Genomic DNA, 21,629 nt, shown 5'->3' with positions numbered 1-21,629 from the left:
TTATCGCTCCTAGAATATTATGTAAATTAAATATTGTTTTTTACAATCCATTTTTCTTCTCAGCATTCATTATTGGTTAGCCAGTGAAACAAGAGAACTGTTGAACATCTATTTCCTGAGAGTGATTAAGCATGCAAGGCTAACTGTGTATGTAGGCCATTTGTGTAGGACCCAAATGCAAAATGAGGGGGGAAGCAGGTTTCAAAATGGTACAAAAGGCGAGCTTTAATCACAAAAAGCTGAAAAAAAAAGAATCCAAGAAAAGGTACAAGGCAGCATCCAAAACAAAAAAGGGACTGTGACCAACATGAAGGGAGACATGAACGACAAAAAAAAATGAACCAACACTGAACACAGGAAGAGACAAGACTAAATACAGGGAGGGGTAATCACAAGAGGAGAAACAGCCGGGCAGGGGAGGAGAAACACAAGGGCAACAGGTGAACACAATCAGACAATTAGACACACCAGGGAAACTAACGACAGGGAGGACAGAACAGCAAAATAACCCCAAAACTAGACACACAAAAACTCAAACCCTGACATAAACCCCCCCTCAAGGGACGGATTCCAGACGTCCCTACACAAAGTCAAACATCTCAAACTGGGTGGGTGGAGGGGGTCCGGAGGACGTGGCTGGATCAACAGCCCAGGAAAGGCATAGTTCCTAGAGGGGTTCTCGGGCGGGACAGCTCCGGAGGCCGGGCAGGACCCAGTGTCGGCAGGACAGGAACCGGTGGGACAGGCTTCGGCAGGATCCCCCACGGAAGAGGACCAGGAGTTGGCAGGACCCCCAGCGAGACAGGTGATGGCGGGACCTCCAACGGAACAAGACATGGGATTGGCAGGACTCTCAGCGGGACCTCCAACGGAACAGGACATGGGATTGGCAGGACTCTCAGCTGAACCCCCAATGACACATAACATGGAGTTGGCAGGACCCCCGGCAAAACAGCTGTCGGCTGGACATCCAACGGCACCGGACATAGGGTTGGCAGGACCCCCCGGCAGAAGAGTTGTCGGCGGGGCCTCCAACGGCACAGGACATAGGGTTGGCAGTACCCCCGGCAGAAGAGTAGTCGGCGGGACCCCCAACGGGACAGGACATGGAGTAGGCAGGACCCCCAGCGGAACCTCCAACGGCACAGGACATAGGGTTGGGACTTGAGAGGGGACTCAAGCTGTGACTTGAAAGGGGACTTGAGAGGGAACTTGAGGAGACTCGAGAGGTGACTTGAGAGGGAACTCAAAAGATGACTTGAAAGAGAACTCGAGGGGGAACGAGAGGGGACTTGAGAGGGAACTCGAGAGGTGACTCGAGAGGAGACTCGAGAGGGGACTCGAGAGGTGACTCGAGGGGTGACTTGAGAGGGAACTCGAGAGGTGCCTTGAGAGGGAACTCGAGAAGGGACTTGAGAGGGAACTAGAGAGGTGCCTTGAGAGGGAACTCGAGAAGGGACTTGAGAGGGAACTAGAGAGGTGCCTTGAGAGGGAACTCGAGAAGAGACTTGAGAGGGAACTTTTGTCGGTCGGTACGCCGACAGGACACGGGGAGCTGGGATCGGCCGGAACGCCGACAGGACATGAGGGGCAGGAGTGGGCCGAACCACTGACATGACACGGGGAGCTGGCGTCGGCCGGAGAGCCAACAGGAGACGATAAGCTGGAGTCGGCCGGTACACCGACAGGACACAAGGAGCTGGCGTCGACCGGAGAGCCAGTACTGGAGCCGAAACCATGGCTGCTGGGGCCAGAACTGGGGCTGGAACCATGGCTGCTGGGGCTGGTGATGGAGCCAGAACCATGGCTGCTGGGGCCAGAACTGAGGCTGGAACCATGGCTGTGTGGGCCGGTTCTGGAGCCGGAACCATGGCTGCTGGGGCCAGAACTGGGGCTGGAACCATGGCTGCTGGGGCTGGTGATGGAGCCAGAACCATGGCTGCTGGGGCCGGTGATGGAGCCAGAACCATGGCTGCAGGGGCCGGTGCTGGAGCCGGAAACATGGCTGCAGGGGCTCGGCTGGTAGCCTAGACCTGGGTCTCCTTCTCTTAGTAGCCTTTTGGAGGCTCTGTGGACCTCCAAAAGCCAGAAGAGACCCATCAAAAGCGTTCTCGAAAGAAGCTATGTTGGGAACTGTGGCAGGCAGGGGGTTAGCATGCCTGGGGCTAGCAGGCCGGGAAACGCATGTCTGGAGGAAGTCCATAATCCAGCCAGGTAAGAACTTCACTAACCCTGGTTTCTCTGTTGCCTACGCCTCTGCCAGGGCAGCCCTCTCCATTCACCATAGCCGCAAGCCAGCAAGTAGGTAAATGAATATAACTCCACTTCAAATGGATCATCTGCAGTGTGTGTGGTTGGTTCATTCTGTCACGGTATGGGAAAGGTAGGATCCAAATGCAGAATGAGGAGGGAAGCAGATTTCGAAATGGAACAAAAGGCGAGCTTTAATCACAAAAAGCTTAAAAAACAAGAATCCAAGAAAAGGTACAAGGCACAAGGTAGCATCCAAAACAAAAAGGGACTGTGACCAACATGAAGGGAACCATGAACGACAAAAAATGAACCAACACTGAACACAGGAGGAGACAAGACTAAATACAGGGAGGGGTAATCACAAGAGAAGAACGAGAAACAGCCGGGCAGGGGAGGAGAAACACAAGGGCAACAGGTGAACACAATTTCATATATCTCTGTTAACCACCTTTGCTTTCTCACTGTCTCCATCCCCACCAACTCATAAAGCTGGCAATGTCCTTGATCTCATATTCTCAAGGAACTGCTCTACTTCTAACCTCTCTGTAAACCCGCTCCACACATCCGATCACTTCTTCATTTCATTCTCTCTACCCCTTTCCAAACATAACAACCTAATCGCTTCTAACTCTGCTCCTGTCCGCCGTAACCTCCGTTCCCTCTCCCCCTCTACCTTTGCCTCATCGGTGCTCTCAGCCCTCCCTTCCTCTGACTCGTTCCAACTCTTGCCTCCAAACACTGCTGCAAAAACTCTCCTCTCGACTCTCTCATCCTCTCTGGACTTTCTCTGTTCTCTCACATCGCGGCCGGCTCGTCAGTCCCCTCCTGCTCCCTGGCTAAATGATGCACTGCGTGCTAATAGAACCATCCTTCGGGCAGCAGAGCGGAAATGGTGGAAATCCAAACACCATGACGACCTCCTAACCTATCAGGCTCTCCTCTCCTCTTTCTCTGCTTCCATCTCTCAGGCAAAAAGCACTTTCTTTCAAGATAAGATCCAATCTTCCTATTCCAATCCCAAAAAACTATTTTCTATCTTCTCCACCCTCTTGGACCCCCCCAAAGCACCTCCCCCCTCCTCCCTTCTGTCAAGCGACTTTGTTAACCATTTTGAAAAAAAGGTTGATGATATTCGCTCTTCTTTTTCTGACTCACCTTTACTCACCGCTGGGTCACCAGACCCTCCCTTCACCCACACACAGACCTCCTTCACCTCTGGGTCACCAGACCCTCCCTTCACCCACACACTGACCTCCTTCTCCCCTCTCTCTCCAAGTGAGGTTCTTACCCTCGTTACCTCTGCCCGTCCTACCACCTGTTCTCTGGACCCTATCCCCTCAAACCTCCTTCAGACTATCGCTCCTGATATTCTACCATTTCTCACCCATTTCATCAACACTTCTCTAACTTCTGGTCACTTTCCATACAGTCTCAAGGAGGCAAGAGTAAACCCTCTCCTTAAGAAACCCACTCTCAACCCGTCTGATGTTATTAACTACAGGCCCGTCTCTCTCCTCCCGTTCCTGTCTAAAACACTTGAACGCGCTGTCTTTAAACAACTCTCCTCTTATCTCCATCAGAACAACCTTCTGGATCCGCACCAGTCTGGTTTCAAGGCAGGTCACTCAACAGAAACTGCTCTCCTTGCTGTCTCTGACAAACTGCACACTGCTAAAGCAGCCTCCCTCTCCTCTGTCATCATCCTTCTGGACCTGTCTGCTGCATTCGACACGGTGAACCATCGGATCCTCCTTCGCACTGTCCAAGAACTTGGAGTTTCAGGCACTGCACTTTCCCTCCTCACCTCATACCTCAACGACCGCACCTACAGGGTTACTTGGAGAGGGTCCGAGTCCGACCCTTGTCAATTAACTACAGGGGTCCCTCAGGGCTCGGTTCTTGGTCCCCTCCTCTTCTCCCTGTACACAAACTCGCTCGGGTCTGTCATTAGCCCGCATGGTTTTTCATACCACTGCTACGCTGACGACACCCAACTAATTCTGTCCTTTCCCCGCTCAGAGACCCAGGTCGTCGCACGCATCTCTGCTTGCCTAGCAGACATCTCTCGGTGGATGTCTGCTCATCACCTCAAGCTCAACCTTGACAAGACTGAACTGCTCTTCCTTCCGGGAAAAGATTGTCCCACTCTTGACCTAACAATCAACATCGGCACCTCTGTTGTTTCCCCGACTCAGACTGCAAGGAATCTGGGTGTGGTCCTAGATAACAAACTGTCCTTCACTGCAAACATCGCTGCTACAACCCGCTGCTGCAGATACACGCTTTACAACATCAGGAGGATACGTCCCCAGCTGACCCAGACATCAGCGCAGATTCTGGTCCAGGCTCTCGTCATCTCACGCCTAGACTACTGCAACTCCCTCCTGGCTGGTCTACCTGCATGTGCCATCCGACCTCTGCAGCTCATCCAGAATGCAGCGGCTCGTCTGGTCTTCAACCTTCCCAAATTCTCCCACACCACACCGCTCCTCCGCTCCCTTCACTGGCTTCCAGTAACTGCTAGAATCCACTTCAAGACACTGGTACTTGCGTACCATGCTGCGAATGGATCTGGCCCTTCCTACATCCAGGACATGGTTAAACCGTACACCCCAGCACGTGCACTCCGCTCTGCATCAGCCAAACAGCTCGCTGCACCCGCACTGCGAGGGGGACCCAAGTTCCCGTCAGCAAAAACACGTGGGTTTGCTATCCTGGCTCCAAAATGGTGGAATGAGCTCCCCATTGAAATCAGGACAGCAGATAGCTTACACATCTTCCGACGCAAACTGAAAACTCATCTCTTTAGACTCCACTTCGAGCGATAGAATTACTAACAAAGCACTTATATACTAATAAAGGGCTGGCTTTCTAAATGCCAGTTGAGTAGCACTTGAAATGTTTGGCTCTATGAAACCTGATGTACTTATATGATTCTGTTTTCTTAAAGGTTGTATCTTCCTCGTCGAATGCACTTATTGTAAGTCGCTTTGGATAAAAGCGTCAGCTAAATGCAATGTAATGTAATGTAATGGAACTGTGGCAGGCAGGGGGTTAGCATGCCTGGGGCTAGCAGGCCGGGAAACGCATGTCTGGAGGAAGTCCATAATCCAGCCAGGTAAGAACTTCACTAACCCTGGTTTCTCTGTTGCCTACACCTCTGCCAGGGCAGCCCTCTCCATTCACCATAGCCGCAAGCCAGCAAGTAGGTAAATGAATATAACTCCACTTCAAATGGATCATCTGCAGTGTGTGTGGTTGATTCATTCTGTCACGGTATGGGAAAGGTAGGATCCAAATCCAGAATGAGGAGGGAAGCAGATTTCGAAATGGAACAAAAGGCGAGCTTTAATCACAAAAAGCTTAAAAAACAAGAATCCAAGAAAAGGTACAAGGCACAAGGTAGCATCCAAAACAAAAAGGGACTGTGACCAACATGAAGGGAACCATGAACGACAAAAAATGAACCAACACTGAACACAGGAGGAGACAAGACTAAATACAGGGAGGGGTAATCACAAGAGAAGAACGAGAAACAGCCGGGCAGGGGAGGAGAAACACAAGGGCAACAGGTGAACACAATCAGACAATTAGACACACCAGGGAAACTAACGACAGGGAGGACAGAACAGCAAAAATAACCCCAAAACTAGACACACAAAAACTCAAACCCTGACATAAACCACCCTCCCCCCCCCCCCCCCTCAAGGGAGGAGAAATACAAGGGCACTAGGTGAACACAATCAGACAATTAGACACACCAGGGAAACTAACGACAGGGAGGACAGAACAGCAAAATAACCCCAAAACTAGACACACAACAACTCAAACCCTGACAATTTGCACACGCGCTGTTATGTTAAATGTTTGTTGTTTGTGTTTCATGTACCTTTGTCTGGATATTTGTCTGTTTATGTTGGACACGGGAGCTGCTGTGACGCAAGTCAAATTTCAGACTTGATCTGACAAATAAAGTAATATCGTTTCGTATCGTATTGTATTTATTAGACTCTCATTAAAACACAGGAGAAAGAGCAGAAGACATAAATGAGGTAGGACCTGGTGGTGTGATGATTTACAGTCCATACTTCAGTGCAGGTTGCTCCCCAGCTGATTCAGGCTGATCAACAGCATCAAAGATGTCCACAGCTGTCACTGTTTGGCCCTTTCAGGTTCCAGATCACTGGAGCATATAAAACATTTTTGTAAGAAGAGCTGCAGAGGAGCAGAGGATGTAAACCAGTCAAGAGTCAGGTTATGCGCACAAGTGTACTGTTGGTCACAAATGCAACACTGTATTATCCTCACAGCAGTCCATCTCACTGTCACTTCCCTATTCTCATTTGAAAAGATAGAGCTCGATAGAGGAGGGGGGGAGACAGGTGGAGATGGATGGGACGGCGGTCCTGGGCCCTGTACTACGAAGCTGGTTCAACCTAACCTGGATATGTTTGAGTTAGCCGGTTGGCCAAATCCAAAACAAAGCCGCTCTCGCTAAACGGTACTACGACGCGGGTTATCAAGTGGATCGCTCAAGCCAGCCGTGTCCTCTCTAGTTAGGTGCGCGTTCACATGAAAGGGGTGGTATTTGGAGCATTCGACCAGTCGCAAACATGGAGAAGCATACTGACAGCGCAGCGTCATACTTCCTGAATGAAAAGTGAACTATATAATTAGACATATGAAGAAGTTAAACTTTAAACATCCATGACTTAAACACTTTATCCAGGATAAAAGCCACACAGCTGCACCTGCAAGGTGAATACAGCTGGTAAAAGAAAAAGTGTTTGAATGCGTACATTAACAGGTTTATGATATCACTGCCCCGTCTAAGACACGAGTGGATCTGACTTTAATTACATTTGACTCGAGTGTTTCGTCAACTTAATGTGTTGCTTTTTTTTCTGAAATGCTGTGGCGTTTTGTGAAATGCTGTTGTGTTTTCTGAAATGCTGTTGTGTCTTGCACTTCAGGGCCACCGTAGGATGGCGAGGGTCAAGCTGCACAGCTGCACTCACAAAAGACACTTGGGCAGAGAGGGGAATAACTAGCACAATGTTTCCCCCAGATGGATTCAAAAAACATGTTAATCTGAACGCCATGGCTAGTCAACATTTACACGATGTAAAGCCTAAAGCAAAGTGCTCCTTGCTGTTCATCCTTTTCATTTTCATTTTAAACAAGTCTCTAAGGAAACAAGTGTAAATGGATACATAAATTATTTTTAACTAACTAAATTACTTTTTAACGAGAATGGATTTGGACAATGGACAATGGACAGATTTTGTACATATTGAAGTAGCTGCAAAAGATTCCAGTTACAGGCTGCCACAACAAGTGAGCAGACTGACCTTCAATTTTGATTTAGACCACACCACATAAAAGATAAATCACATCATCACGTTTCAAGAACACTAAAGCTATTATGTTGTGTTGATGAATCTTAATGCATGAAAATACCACTGTTTTGTAATATGGCATCTCCTAAGGTTTAACTCAAAATGCAGCACTTTATGTTATATGAATGTATTTCACTGTATTATTACTGTGAGGTCATACATTGAAGTCAATTGTGTTTCTGTGCACATAATTTGAGATTAAGAAAAAAACAGAATACAGTACCTTTTATGTGCACACACTTGGTCAAATGATAAATCGTGGGCATTTCTTTCTTGGTGTTTTGCTGACATCTGGTGGACACAATTGAAACGTGCTGAGTCAAGGTCCAGACTCCAGACATAGAAACTATATGGGTCCAAAAAGTAATTTGTAAAAAAATATTAATAACCATTGAATTCAGATATGAATTTATAACATCTAAGAAATCTCCTAATTAAAATAGATGCTGAACTGATTTTGGCTTAAAGTTTATCTCGATACTTGTTTTGGGTAACATAAAAATGAATGAATGATATGTCATATGTCATATGTGAATAATGTATTACATTGAATCAGATACACAATTGGTTGAATATAGTTAATGTCAGTTTTCAAGTTATAGTATTTAATGAATGTGCTCTTCGTGTACAAAATATAATTAACCTCTGTACCAATACCTAATATAACGGATATGCTGCTTCAATTACACATTTCCCACTTATATAGTATAACTTATGAAGGGAAGTGGCAGCTCAACAGATGAATGACACATGACTATTTGCACTATTTGCACTTTCATGAAATGACGTAAGCAAACACACTGAGCAACAGGATGCAGAATGAGTCACAGGAATCATTTAGGGATGATGGTCCATGACTGAGGATTTCAGATTGACCAATTAAGTATCACCTGATTTCATAAAATACACTTTTATTTGAATAATTTCTTCTGAGAGATTTAGCTAACATTTTAGGTCAATCATAACTTGGGTCAAATATTGTGATTTATACTTTACTGTAGTCCACGTTAACAAAAAGTATGGAAATACCACAAAAACTTGAAGTATGTTAATGGTAGGGTATGGCTATCTCTGTTTTGAAATGTGTTTGCCCATGTTGAACTCCCCCCCCCCCCCCCCCCCCCCCCCCCCTGGTATTTCTCTCCTCAGGTCACAGGGAAGCTTGGAAATTAATGCTAAACATAGATCTGAGCGTGACACATGAGGATTTCCCTGACAGCTGAGAAACTTCCTGCAGGTCAGCTGATGTGTGTTATGGCAACCAAGATGCAAACTTCATGGCACCATGCTCAACCGTCACATGTGAAAGTGTGTCATTCTTAATCATTTTAGAATGATCAATAATAAAAGCACTGAAGCAGGTAGTGCCATATAAACCTGAATATTAGTCTAAGGATAAATATACATTGAACAAAAACTGGAGAAAAGTCCTCTGTATACATAATGACAGTACAAGAAAGTAAATTATTGCAGGAATTAACGTTTTTTTAATGCAAGGCCATTGTGTGGAGTTTGACACTTTGTGCCACCCAGTGATAGTCTGCATATAAAACAGACAGCAATACAAATTTAGTAATGTGCTAATCTAACTCAAGGACTCAGGGAATTAATGATGTTACTACAACCCATAGACTACACAATTTTTCACTGAGGCTGGCTCTTTGTCAAGTTAAGCTCTTATTAATAATAATTAGAATCAAACTGAATATCCGTAGGCCTACCCTAAACTAATTGTAAAAAATATGTGTCCAGTTTTTCCAATGTAGTTATACTATTCCACAATGATTTAAGCTCCATTCAGAAGCAGCTAACGTTCAGAACAATAGTGATACAGTATATATTTATAATGTATCTGGATTCACTGGGTCACAAGGATTGAAAGCTATTTAAATATATATATATATATATATATATATATATATATATAATCTTATATTAAAAACATAATTAATAAGGAGGCAATAAAAATTAACTGTAAATATTTTTAAATATATATTTTTGAAATAACAGTTGTTTTACTTTTCTTTGTTCTGCTTTTCTATGTAGCTGTGTACCACTCACTGTTGTTAAAGGGTTTGTATGTAAACAATGTATGATGTTTTGTTCATTACTGAATAAAGAATACACATTTAAAAAGTACTCGAGACAGGGTTTCCGTTCTCTCAGCCATAACAGCAGGGGTATAAACTGTATATAAAGAAGTGTTTAGCCCTATTTACAATATGTCCACATTTCTTCAGCATTTAACTTAATGGTAAGGGTAAGTGACTCTTTAACTTTTTCAGATCACTTAGCAAGTGTTAAGTGTGTTTCAAACTGTTTGGTAATTAAACAGCGCCACCTAACGCCGCAGTGTCCTCGGTGCTATCATTTAGCGAGCTAACATTTATCTACCATTAATGCAGTTTGACTGTATAAGAAGCTAACATTATGTTATATGACAATCATGTTTCTTGCCACCAAATTATGTTATTTAATTAAAGTTAAAAACGTACTTCTTAATACTGCAGTTAAACTATGCTTATTCAGATTAATTGAATAAGTGTTAAATGTAGTTACGTGAGATAGTTTTAACTGTCAGCGCCAGCTAACATGTAGTAACCTAGGTTCTAGCTTAGTTTGCTAACACTAATCTACGATACTTTGACTCATATAGAAGATACATCAATGATATGACAATCATAACATGTGTATCACTAAAGCCACTCAATTATATAGGTGTCGATATTAGACTGACAACATTTTTTTTAAACTTTATTTATTTAAACTTTAACCAGAGATACATTTCTCCCATGCTAACGTGTATAGTTAATTTTTAGCCCTCTTTCTATGTGGCGGTTTAGCCCTGTTGTTAACGGTTTTGTAAGTAAACAATGCATGATGTTATGGTTATATTATGTTGATGGGAGAAAAATATAATTTAAAAAAATACTCGACAGGGTTTTCGTTCTCTCGTCCTCAAAAGCAGGGGTGTAAACTTAATATATATAATTTTTAAGTCCTAGTTTCATTACTTACCAAGTTCTTCAGTATCTGCATCCAATTTGTTGGTAAAGGGAAGTGACTCTAGAAATCCAGCTTCGCAGTAGCCTACTATATGATTATTCACATTCATTTAGCAAGTGTTCAATGTGGTAAAGTGAGATTTTTTAAAACTGTTTTGGCTATTAAACAGCGCCACCTAACGTCTTACTGTCCTACGGGCTATCGTGTAATTAGCTAACATCCATGTTGATGTCGTTTGATTCAGAGAAGCTACATGTAACATTAAAGTTTATAATAAACCTAAAATGTAGTAGCCTATCTTCGACACTAGACTGACAAAATATATGTCTTATGTTGTTGAGTGAATTTCTCCTAAGCTAAAAATCCTGCTTGTAGAACTGTTTAATGAACTATGTTACATGTAGCCGAGTAATTAAGAAGCTAATGTTAAATGATATGATAATCATAGGTGTAGTTAAGTGAGATGGTCAACTTATTTTATATTTTTAATAAAGAGGCTCTACATAAAGTTTACCAAGTATATGAATACAGTGATTTATTTGAATAAAGGAATCCCTACTGAAGGAATTAAAAACATAATAATGTTTCACAACCGTTTCTCCTATTAGTAGTGTTAGCAACAGGTGTTTATATTCAAACGTCTGGGCCCATAGCACTGCTGGCAAAAGCAACATTCTAATCACACATCGCGAGTGAAGCATAGGGTTGTCATGGAGAGATATTAAGGTTAAAGGTTCTTTATTTGTCATCCACACATCTATTGAAAAAGAGAGAAAAGGGACGTCATAAAGCTGTTCAGGTAATAATAAGATTGGTTGTGATTAAAAAAGAAAGTAAATTCAAAATTAAGCTACCCTTATTATTTGTTTATTTTAAAGTTGAGAACATTTTAAAATGCAAATGTTTTGAAAGTTCCCTGTTATGAATTGTGCTATTTAATGCACTTAATTTACTTGAAATGATAAAATAAACAGTTGTTAGAGTGTAAACCTCACTTTATGCGAAACAATACCAAGGACATGAGCTTGGAGTCCTGCTTGACTGTTAAAGAAAATCATGCACCTTTGTGTAGTGATTCTTCTACATTTCTACCTACAGGTACTTGTGTGTTTTCCCATGACATGTCTGAAATGACCTGTCTTATTTACCCCCTATAGTCAGGCTAGATCTGCACCGGGGGCTAACTACTTAGACTATGTTTTTGGTAGGTCTCTGAGGGAGTCCCGGAGGAAGGAGATATAATGAAGGATAAGGAGGGGCATTTCGGCTGCTCCTTGCAGGAGCTGCGCTCCCTCATGGAGCTAAGAGGAGAAGAATCCTGTGCAATGATCAAGGAGAAGTATGGAGATGTCAATGGACTGTGTTCCCTGCTGGGAACATCACCTGTCAATGGTACATATGATGAGGAGCACTGCTTCTGTGTTAGGTTGGTGTCTCTGGTTACTGCCAGATGTTGGATCACACCAAGTTTCAAAGACGGACAAATCCTTGAAATGAACAGAAGACAACCTTATATATGTATGTTCTTATAATATTAGACACGTTTGCCAATAATACCCCCCCCCCCCCCCCCCCCCCATTAAATTTTGAAACGCATATTGTTAGCAAAGCATTACGGCAAATTATACGAGTCTCTTAAGATAGAAATTCCAGAAGGTTTCTAACACAAAAATAATATATTCAATAAACGGAGTGGGTAGGACATGAGTCTGATATTGTCTTTGTGTCTCCTGCTGCAGGTTTGGATGGAACAGTAGAGGACATCAACAGAAGGCAAGAGGAGTATGGACAAAACATCCTCCCTCCTCAAAAGCCAAAAACCTTTCTGCAGTTGGTGTGGAAAGCCCTGAATGATGTCACACTCATCATCCTCCAAGTGGCAGCCATCATTTCTCTAGCACTTTCCTTCTACAGTCCACCCAGTGCTGACAGACAGCGTGAGTTTAGATTTTGCTTTTAAACAATCAAATGAAACCTTTACATCTTCAAATAAGTATCTTTCTGTAACTTTTATTGTGAACCTGTGTGTAGACACCTCACAGCTTATTTTCAGGCACAAAAAATAGCTGTTTTAATGATATTAAAGTTTAATGCTACACATTGTAAGTGGGGTGGCAGCTTTGAGTGACAGATGGGTACGTCTCAGGTCACTCTTCCTCAGCCTTTTACTCAGTGGAAGATCCGCATGGAGCTTCTAAAGCTTGATTTTCATTGCATATTTAAATTGTACCTGTTTTAATATCATCCTCATCATCATCATCATCATCTAAGTTTTTTATATTAAAACATTAGATATATTCGCTCCTTTTCTATGACATGTATAAGATGTAGGTCAGCACTGTTTGAGCGGTTCAATAAGCAAGGTCAAATAACTTAATGTTGACACACGTTGTCTCTGTTCAGACTGCGGCAAAGCTGCCGGTGGCGTGGTGGAGGACAGTGAGGCGGAGGCTGGATGGATCGAAGGTGCAGCCATCCTCCTGTCTGTGGTCTGCGTCGTCCTGGTGACGGCCTTCAACGACTGGAGTAAGGAGAAGCAGTTCCGCGGGCTCCAGAGCCGCATCGATCAGGAGCAGAAGTTCACCGTGGTCCGGGCAGGGCACGTGATCCAGATCCTCGTGTCGGAGATTGTCGTCGGAGACATCGCACAAGTCAAATATGGTAAGAGGAAAAAGTGGATCAGCTAAAACACAGCTCACCGTTGAGTGAAAGTCATGAAGACTGCCAAAAATAACTGCTTTGGAAATGCTTTACAATGTCAGTTTTGACAGGGTTTCACTTGTAATTTTGTATTTGACATGACATCCAACTCTTGCTCCTTTTGAATTGGACTATTTATCAGATATGGGAGGATTCTCAAAGGAAACACACGTAGTCTAATTACGAGGTCTTTCGTTATAATTGTAAGTCATTTTAGACATAAGCATCTTAAAAAAGGGAATGTAGCATAATGACATTGAGGTGTCCTAAAACTACTATTGAAAATCTTCAATTTGTTTAGTAACGCTCTCAGTTCAATGTGACAATGACTCTGGCTCTCAGAGAAGAACACAGTTCTAATGTTTTCTTTTGTTGACGGAATAATCGTGTCCGAAAGTTGTTTCAATAAAATCATTTTACTTTTGTTATCCTCCAGTCCTCATGTGACAGATACAATGTTGTGATGAGGACCTGCTGAGGGTGAGCTGTTGTTACAGTGTACCTGTTGGTTGTTTTTCCAGGTGACCTCCTGCCTACTGACGGCGTCCTGATCCAGGGCAACGATCTGAAAATAGATGAGAGCTCTCTGACCGGGGAGTCGGATCATGTGAAGAAGAGTGTCGACAACGACCCCATGTTGCTGTCAGGTGCTCCACCCTTCTCCCTTCACATGAAAACACAGCAGGAAAAACAACATGCATATTATTTCAATTGATTTGATTTAAATACCACTTTACCCCAATAATCGTGATCTCAGTCAGGTCCAGAATAATCCAAAAGCCCAGCCGTCTGAAGCTTCCATCATGATCAACTCCTGTCTCTCCCCCTCAGGTACCCATGTGATGGAGGGCTCTGGCAAGATGTTGGTCACTGCTGTTGGAGTGAACTCTCAGACTGGAATCATCTTCGCTCTGCTTGCTGCTGGTGAGGAAGATAACAGTGATGATGCTGGTGAGGAAGCTGGCAAACAAAAGGTGGACAACAAAGGTAAGTTCAGAACACAAAGTAATCTGATTATTCTAGAGACTGCTTACCATGGATCATTATAACTTTATTGCTTCATTCAAGTTTGATCTTTAGTCATAACAATACAGATTTCAGTCTCTTAGACTACATCGACCAACGTCAGCTGCTATGCTGGGTTAAACCTGGCTCCATTGACTCGACTTGTGTGTTATTGCCTTCCTATCCTGTAGGACAAAACGATGATGACGTTGTGATGGACATTCAGTCGCTCAACGAGGAAGGACAACCAGAAAAGAAGAAACATCTATCAACGAAGACCAAGTCAGTCCTCCAGTTGAAGCTGAACAAACTGACCATGCAGATCGGCAAAGCAGGTACTGATTCAATCATATCATTGTTTGGCCTTCTATTACAGTTAGTAACCTTAATAACTCAACTACAGGATTGTCTGTGGACATTAAACTTACACACACACACACACACACACACACACACACACACACACACACACACACACACACACACACACACACACACACACACACACACACACACACACACACACACACACACACACACACACACACTATCTTCCATCAGATATACTGATCACTTAGTTCACAATTGTCAAAAAACTACCATACAAATCATGATTTCACCATCAGGAGTTCCAGTGTGTGGTGAAACAATGACCTCCCACTCTCACACCAGGGTGGTCCTCTTCCCTTTTCAAATCAATGTAGACACTCCATTGATAACTCATCGTCATCTCATGAGAAAAACTGGGTTTTAGTCTCAGTTTACTCTCAGTTTGGTCTCTGCACTCTTCACTGCTCATTACTGAACTGAAATGTATTTTCGTCTGTGTCTTCAGGACTGCTCATGTCGTCTCTCACCGTCCTCATCCTCATCACTCGCTTCCTGATCGATACCTTCTGGGTGCAGGGTGTTCCCTGGTCCAGCGACTGTATGCCCATCTACGTGCAGTTCTTGGTCAAGTTCTTGATCATCGGTGTGACGGTACTGGTGGTGGCTGTGCCTGAAGGTCTCCCTCTGGCAGTCACCATCTCCCTGGCCTATTCAGTCAAGGTCTGTTAGTACACAACATTACACAGCCTGTCACTCCCACACTGAACATGTACAGTCAACAGCATTAGGTTAAGGACAACATTTGCTACATTCCATGTTGGTGTTAAGCCTTTCAAAATGTCCACTGCCAGACAATCCTGTCTGAAACACTGTTCATCCTGTAAATGTTTGGAGTAAATTCTGAATAAAGCACTTCAAATGGGGTAACTCTGAATTCCCCATTTGTCAGAAAATGATGAGGGACAACAACTTGGTTCGCCACCTGGACGCCTGTGAGACGATGGGCAACGCCACAGCCATCTGCTCCGACAAGACAGGCACGCTGACGATGAACCGCATGACGGTCGTGCAGGTTTTCATTACAGGGCGCTATTACAAAGGGTTACCGAGGTTGAAAGACATCCCAGCATCGGCCATGGATCTGCTCACCACGGGCATAGGGGTCAACTGCGCGTACACCTCCAAGATACTGGTGAGATTTCAAAATACCTGTCCATTCAGGAAGCTCAAGGAAGTGTTTCCCACTGGTGGTTCCGTTATTTTGCTACTTTTCATCATTTTCTGGCTTCTGGTTATGGACAGCTTGTCATGGTTTACTAATTACTAAAGAAGCCACATTTGTCATTACAGATCTCCAAATTGTCATATATTTGATCAAAGCTCCTGGAAAACATTGAGCACTTCTTATCTCATTTGTTGTTGTGTGTTGCCAATGCTATTGGATTGATGTTATTGTCATGTGCTGCTGCATTTGGTTCACACACCCTTTAAAGAACCTGATTTGTAATAAAATACATTTCACTTCTGCTGTGATTTTGCTGTGTCCTGCAGGCTCCAGAAAAGGATGGAGGGCTCCCTAGCCAGATAGGAAACAAGACTGAGTGTGCCTTATTGGGACTCTCCCTCAAGCTGGACCGAGACTACCAGGCCATCCGCAAAACAATACCAGAAGAGAGTCTCTTCAAGGTCTACACCTTCAACTCGGAGAGGAAGTCTATGAGCACCGTGCTATATAACCCTGATGGCAGCTACCGAATGTTCAGCAAGGGGGCCTCTGAGATCCTGCTCCTGAAGTAGGTTTGCTGCTACTGCTCACACAACTCTGGCTCAGTTATATGATGACTACATGACTCTTTCCTGTTGTTCCAGGTGTTGTATGATCCTGGCATCCAGCGGCGAGGCAATTCCCTTCAGAACTCGGAAACGAGAAGAAATGATGAAGCAGGTGATCGAGCCGATGGCGTCTCAGGGCCTCAGGACCATCTGCCTCGCTTACAAAGATTTCCCAGCCGCTGACGGAGAGCCCAACTGGGAAGACGAGGGAGACATCCTCAGCAACCTCACCTGCATCGCTGTGGTCGGCATCGAAGACCCTGTACGACCTGAGGTACGTCAACTCAGTCTTTACAAAGCGACACATGGAGGCAACCAGTCAGTAACAGTACAAATACACAGTATGTCAGCACTTTGTGAGGGTTTTCAACTCGTGGAATTATGAAATGTGTCTCTTTTAAGCGCAGGGCCGTGGGAGGTAGGGGTGCTGAGGGTGCTGCAGCACCCCCTGGTGGAGGACAGGGGATCCTCACTTCTACAAGATATAATACAAATATAATACAAAAAAACGAATTTCCAGCCTTGATGTAACAACATTCATAATTAAGTAAAGATAACACCCTTTTCACCCCGGTTACATTTTACATTTGCCCTGTACGATGGGCGCTGTAGTGATGAAAGTGGGGGATGTTGGCTTATCAGGCGCCCGCAGCTCACAGCCAAAGTGAGAGAGATAGAGAGAGGGGATTGTTGTTAGCTTCTGTTGCGCTAACGGATATAAGAAACTGTTTCTACAATAATGTTGAGGGAGAGTTCTGTCCTGTCAGACTGAGAGGCTCAGTGAGGTAAAGGACTCTGAGGGTTTAGATAGTTCACTTTAGTCGAAGTTATCTCAGTGGGTCTCAAACGTTTTGATCACAGTTTATGTAAACAAATATTTCCAAGGCACACCTTTATAATTATTAGGATAAATAAAAGCAGGTTTGAAATCATTCCAATGTATACTATAGGACAGTAAACCAAAAATATCGTTTAAAACTGGAGATTTAAAAATATGCATAAATAAATAAATGTTAACTGGTCAAATAAGATATAAATGAACAACAAAAATAAAATAAGTTACATTTATTTGTTATTGGCTATGGTAGGTTATTGGTTATGTTCACATACTTATTTGATTAATAAAATGCAAACGGATCTTTCTCATATGGGTGTTTTATAGTTGTACCCCCTAGATCAGTCTCTAGTAATTGGGTGCTTAAAGTGCACCAGATTGAAGCATTTTACTTTAAAATGTTAAAAATATCTTCCCGGGGGGGCACCCCCGGACCCCCCTAGATAGAGTATGTGAAGTCCACCCCCCAATTAAAACATGTTATAATACTAAATACATTTGAAGCCTTTTTATATAAGCTGTCCTCCATGTCAATATATTTCTCTTTTTGTAGTGTATTGGTCTTTTGTAGAGGTTTTTCATTGCCAGCTAAAATCTTGCCTATAGGGCAGCACATTGGTCAGAACCAGCCCTGGTTTCATCCCCACAGCACCCCCCATTTGAAACATGTTCCCACGGCTATGTTTAAGCGTGTCAGAGAGAGACCATAATTCTGATAACTATCGGTGCTGATATTTAGAGGAGCTCTAGAGGTAAACGGGAGACATTTGTTTGAAGGAGAGAAGTTTTGGGAACACTTTATGACATTGAGTGTATCAACAGAATCTTTGAGCACCTTACCTTATTGTTTCTTCTGTTGTCCTCATCAGGTACCAGAAGCTATCAGAAAGTGCCAGCAGGCCGGGATCACTGTCCGCATGGTAACCGGGGACAACATCAGTACTGCCCGGGCCATAGCCTGCAAATGTGGCATCCTGAACACTGGAGAGGACTTCCTGTGTATAGACGGCAAGGAGTTCAACCGACTGATCCGCAACAGTCAGGGAGAGGTCAGACAAAGACAGACTGAATCACAGACATCAGTGTATGATCTCAATCCATCATGACCCCTCACATTTCTTTGTAGTTCCAACCACTTCACATTTTAGCACTTCTGGCACTATACACATTGTGAAAGGTACACTTTAGATGTTGTGTCGAAGTATTTTGTCCTTTTTTAATTTCCTGTCCCTGATATGTTCTCACAACCACTTTAATTCTCTTTTTAACCCTTGTTGGCACACTAACAACTGTTTTAGGGGAAACTAACCTAATTTCAGTCTGTAACTCTGATTTAAATGTATGTTACTCAACTAACACTTCATGTTTATCTCGTTTTGGTTTTTGTGCAGATTGAGCAGGGGCTCATCGACAAGATTTGGCCGAATCTGAGAGTCCTTGCCAGATCGTCTCCGACCGACAAATACAATCTGGTCAAAGGTGAGCCACACACTAAACGAGGTCAAGGGGAGTCGTAGGGGTCACATAGACGGGGATTGGGACAAGTATGGCAATGTAATAAAAACATCAAAATCAATGGAAAGCAAACTTTTAATGTATGCATACATACAAATTCAGGGAAACCCTGAACCCTACATTTAAGACAACGATCAAACATTCTGAAAGGAGGGGCTCAAAACACCAGAGAACAACTGTGTTCTAGCTGTTTTCAAAGACCATCAGAATTTTGCCCTTAAGTGTGTCTAAGCCGCGTGTGCTCACCATTACTCAGGTATCATCAACAGCACTGTGCTGGAGAAGAGGCAGGTTGTCGCGGTAACTGGAGATGGAACAAATGACGGCCCTGCCCTCAAGAAAGCGGATGTTGGTTTTGCCATGGTAACTATTGGCGCTAATGTCATCAGACTGATTCTTATTGCAAACTTTGTACAATTATTACTGTAACAAATTATTATTGATTTGAGAAACGGAAAATATAAAATGATTGATGCTGCATCATTTATGTTTTTCTACTATCAACCGTTTTAGGCTATTCCTCTAAGAAAACACATATTGATGACTTCATGATCCACCTGCGATGCAACACCAGTCCTGGTCTAAACCTAGGCTCAGAGTCAGTTCTGGTGTAAGCTTTGCGTTGACTAACCACCATGCTGTGTTGTGCAGGGCATTGCAGGGACGGACGTGGCGAAGGAGGCGTCTGACATCATCCTGACAGACGATAACTTCAGCAGCATCGTGCAGGCAGTGAAGTGGGGCAGGAATGTTTACGACAGCATCTCCAAGTTCCTGCAGTTCCAGCTCACAGTCAATGTGGTCGCCGTCATCGTGGCCTTCACCGGGGCCTGTATCACTCAGGTGACAGCCTCCTGACACCTCTGCTGCCTACACGATGGGTGGACAGAATGACTTTAAATATTCACCCACACACTCAACCTGTTGCTAAAAAAGGCTGCCGAGCTACCATAAGGTGCTGGGTGGGCCACCGGGAACAATTTCATGGTTCAGTCTCTTTTTCAAAGCCTCAAAGACGGTGGAGACGAGTGAACTACACTGGCTTCAAACAGGAGCATGTTCTTTGGGAATCTCTTTTTCTTATTTTAAACATGACAGATAACATTAAATGCATGGCATTCTAAAGAGAATCGTCAAACACAAAATGAGGAAATATTCATGGTCCAAAGATGTGGGTCTCTGTTTTCTTGATTACACTTTATCAAACTGAGTGTTTTAAATTGAAGCGTGACAGTTCTGGATATCAATGTAGACTGAGCGACTCTGACAGAATGTGTGTGTGTGTGTGTGTGTGTGTGTGTGTGTGTGTGTGTGTGTGTGTGTGTGTGTGTGTGTGTGTGTGTGTGTGTGTGTGTGTGTGTGTGTGTGTGTGTGTGTGTGTTGCCAGGACTCTCCTCTGAAAGCTGTGCAGATGCTGTGGGTGAACCTCATAATGGACACCTTTGCTTCACTGGCTCTGGCCACCGAGCAGCCAACCGACGCGCTGCTGCTCAGGAAACCCTACGGCCGCGACAAGCCCCTCATTTCTCACACCATGATGAAGAACATTGTCGGACACGCCATCTACCAGCTGGCCGTAATCTTCACCCTGATCTACCATGGTCAGTGAACGCAGCAAACCTTAGTGGTCTAAAACAGGCTCACTTAAAACCTCCTAATAAGAAACATTTGAACAATAGCCTTATTACAACTGACTTACTAATTAATGATGAATTACTTTGACCCTCCCTTTCACAGGTGAGATTTTGCTCAACATTGCCAGTGGCAGAAACGCCCCCCTCCACGCCCCGCCCTCTGTACACTACACCATAGTGTTCAACACGTTTGTACTCATGCAAATCTTCAATGAGATCAACGCAAGGAAGATCCATGGAGAGAGAAACGTGTTCGAGGGGATTTTCAAAAACACCATCTTCTGCGTCATCCTCCTGGGAACCCTCCTCGCCCAGGTAACCTGGGAGGGCTATCGTCACACCTGGTCTGGTTCACAGTGAGGAGTGATGAAAGATTTGCTAGATGATGCTGTGTCTCCCTTCCTCCTGTAGATCCTCATTGTGCAGGTTGGGGGCTCACCCTTCAGCTGTGTGGCTCTGAACTGGCAGCAGTGGCTGATCTGTGCCTGTCTGGGTCTCGGCAGCCTGCTGTGGGGACAGGTGAGACAGGGATGACATGCAATTAAACATTGACCTGGTCCTTTCTGCAGCTGATCATCATTAGACAGTAAAAACAGTCCACAAACATGTTCAGCTCATACAGAGAGTGTTGCCGATGTGTCTTATTGTTGTGTATTATTACCCCGTCTCTCAGGTGGTGTCCAGCATCCCAAGCTGCGGCTGCCCGAAGGTTATAAAGCCTGCGACTCGTGCAGAAAAGTGACCGCACTGAGAAGACGAGCCAGGGGCCTGTGGAAGAACCACACATGCTGCCTGGCCTGGTCCCATACAATTAAGTGGTGCTGCCCTCATTGTATTTATATTATTATTTGTAGTTATTATTATAAGTTCCTTTCTTATAATATATAAGATAGATTTGTTCACCTCTGACAAAGAGGTTATCTTGTAGGTTTGTTGCAGCGTTTTTATTCAGTTGTTTGTCAGCAGGATTTTGAGAATATCTAAATGTTGTGTTTCCTGTCTAGCCCTCGCTTCATATTTCTTTATTTTTGAATGATCTAAATAAAGTAATCTCTGAAAATGCTCATGAAGTCTACAATCTGAACCATGTTGGTGACATAAGGATGTTCTAAATACTAC

General features: G+C 43.9%; 1 protein-coding gene across 2 annotated transcripts; it reads left to right on the top strand.

Moving 5' to 3' along the window:
* The first annotated feature begins 9,808 nt into the window (after positions 1–9,808).
* Positions 9,809–21,574, top strand: LOC307020852 (plasma membrane calcium-transporting ATPase 1-like). 2 transcript variants are annotated; one of them, XM_079652475.1, is made up of 19 exons: positions 9,809–9,906; positions 11,867–12,050; positions 12,398–12,595; positions 13,062–13,319; positions 13,880–14,005; positions 14,190–14,345; positions 14,555–14,698; positions 15,199–15,413; positions 15,643–15,885; positions 16,245–16,486; positions 16,563–16,800; positions 18,231–18,410; positions 18,753–18,840; positions 19,133–19,239; positions 19,528–19,719; positions 20,264–20,477; positions 20,614–20,825; positions 20,922–21,029; positions 21,184–21,574. In XM_079652475.1, the coding sequence occupies exons 1-19, from the start codon at positions 9,904–9,906 to the stop codon at positions 21,250–21,252; spliced, it is 3,177 nt and encodes a 1,058-aa protein (XP_079508601.1). In that variant the 5' UTR covers positions 9,809–9,903; the 3' UTR covers positions 21,253–21,574. The 2 variants fall into 2 exon arrangements, with proteins under 2 accessions (XP_079508601.1, XP_079508600.1); XM_079652474.1 differs by having other exon boundaries at positions 9,833–9,912.
* Positions 21,575–21,629: the final 55 nt, after the last annotated feature.

The sequence above is a fragment of the Notothenia rossii genome (genome assembly GCF_949606895.1).
Source record: "Notothenia rossii genome assembly, chromosome: 9".
Classification (NCBI taxonomy): domain Eukaryota; kingdom Metazoa; phylum Chordata; class Actinopteri; order Perciformes; family Nototheniidae; genus Notothenia; species Notothenia rossii.
The sequence above is the reverse complement of the archived record's forward strand: the minus strand, read 5'-3'. Positions and strand labels throughout refer to the sequence as shown.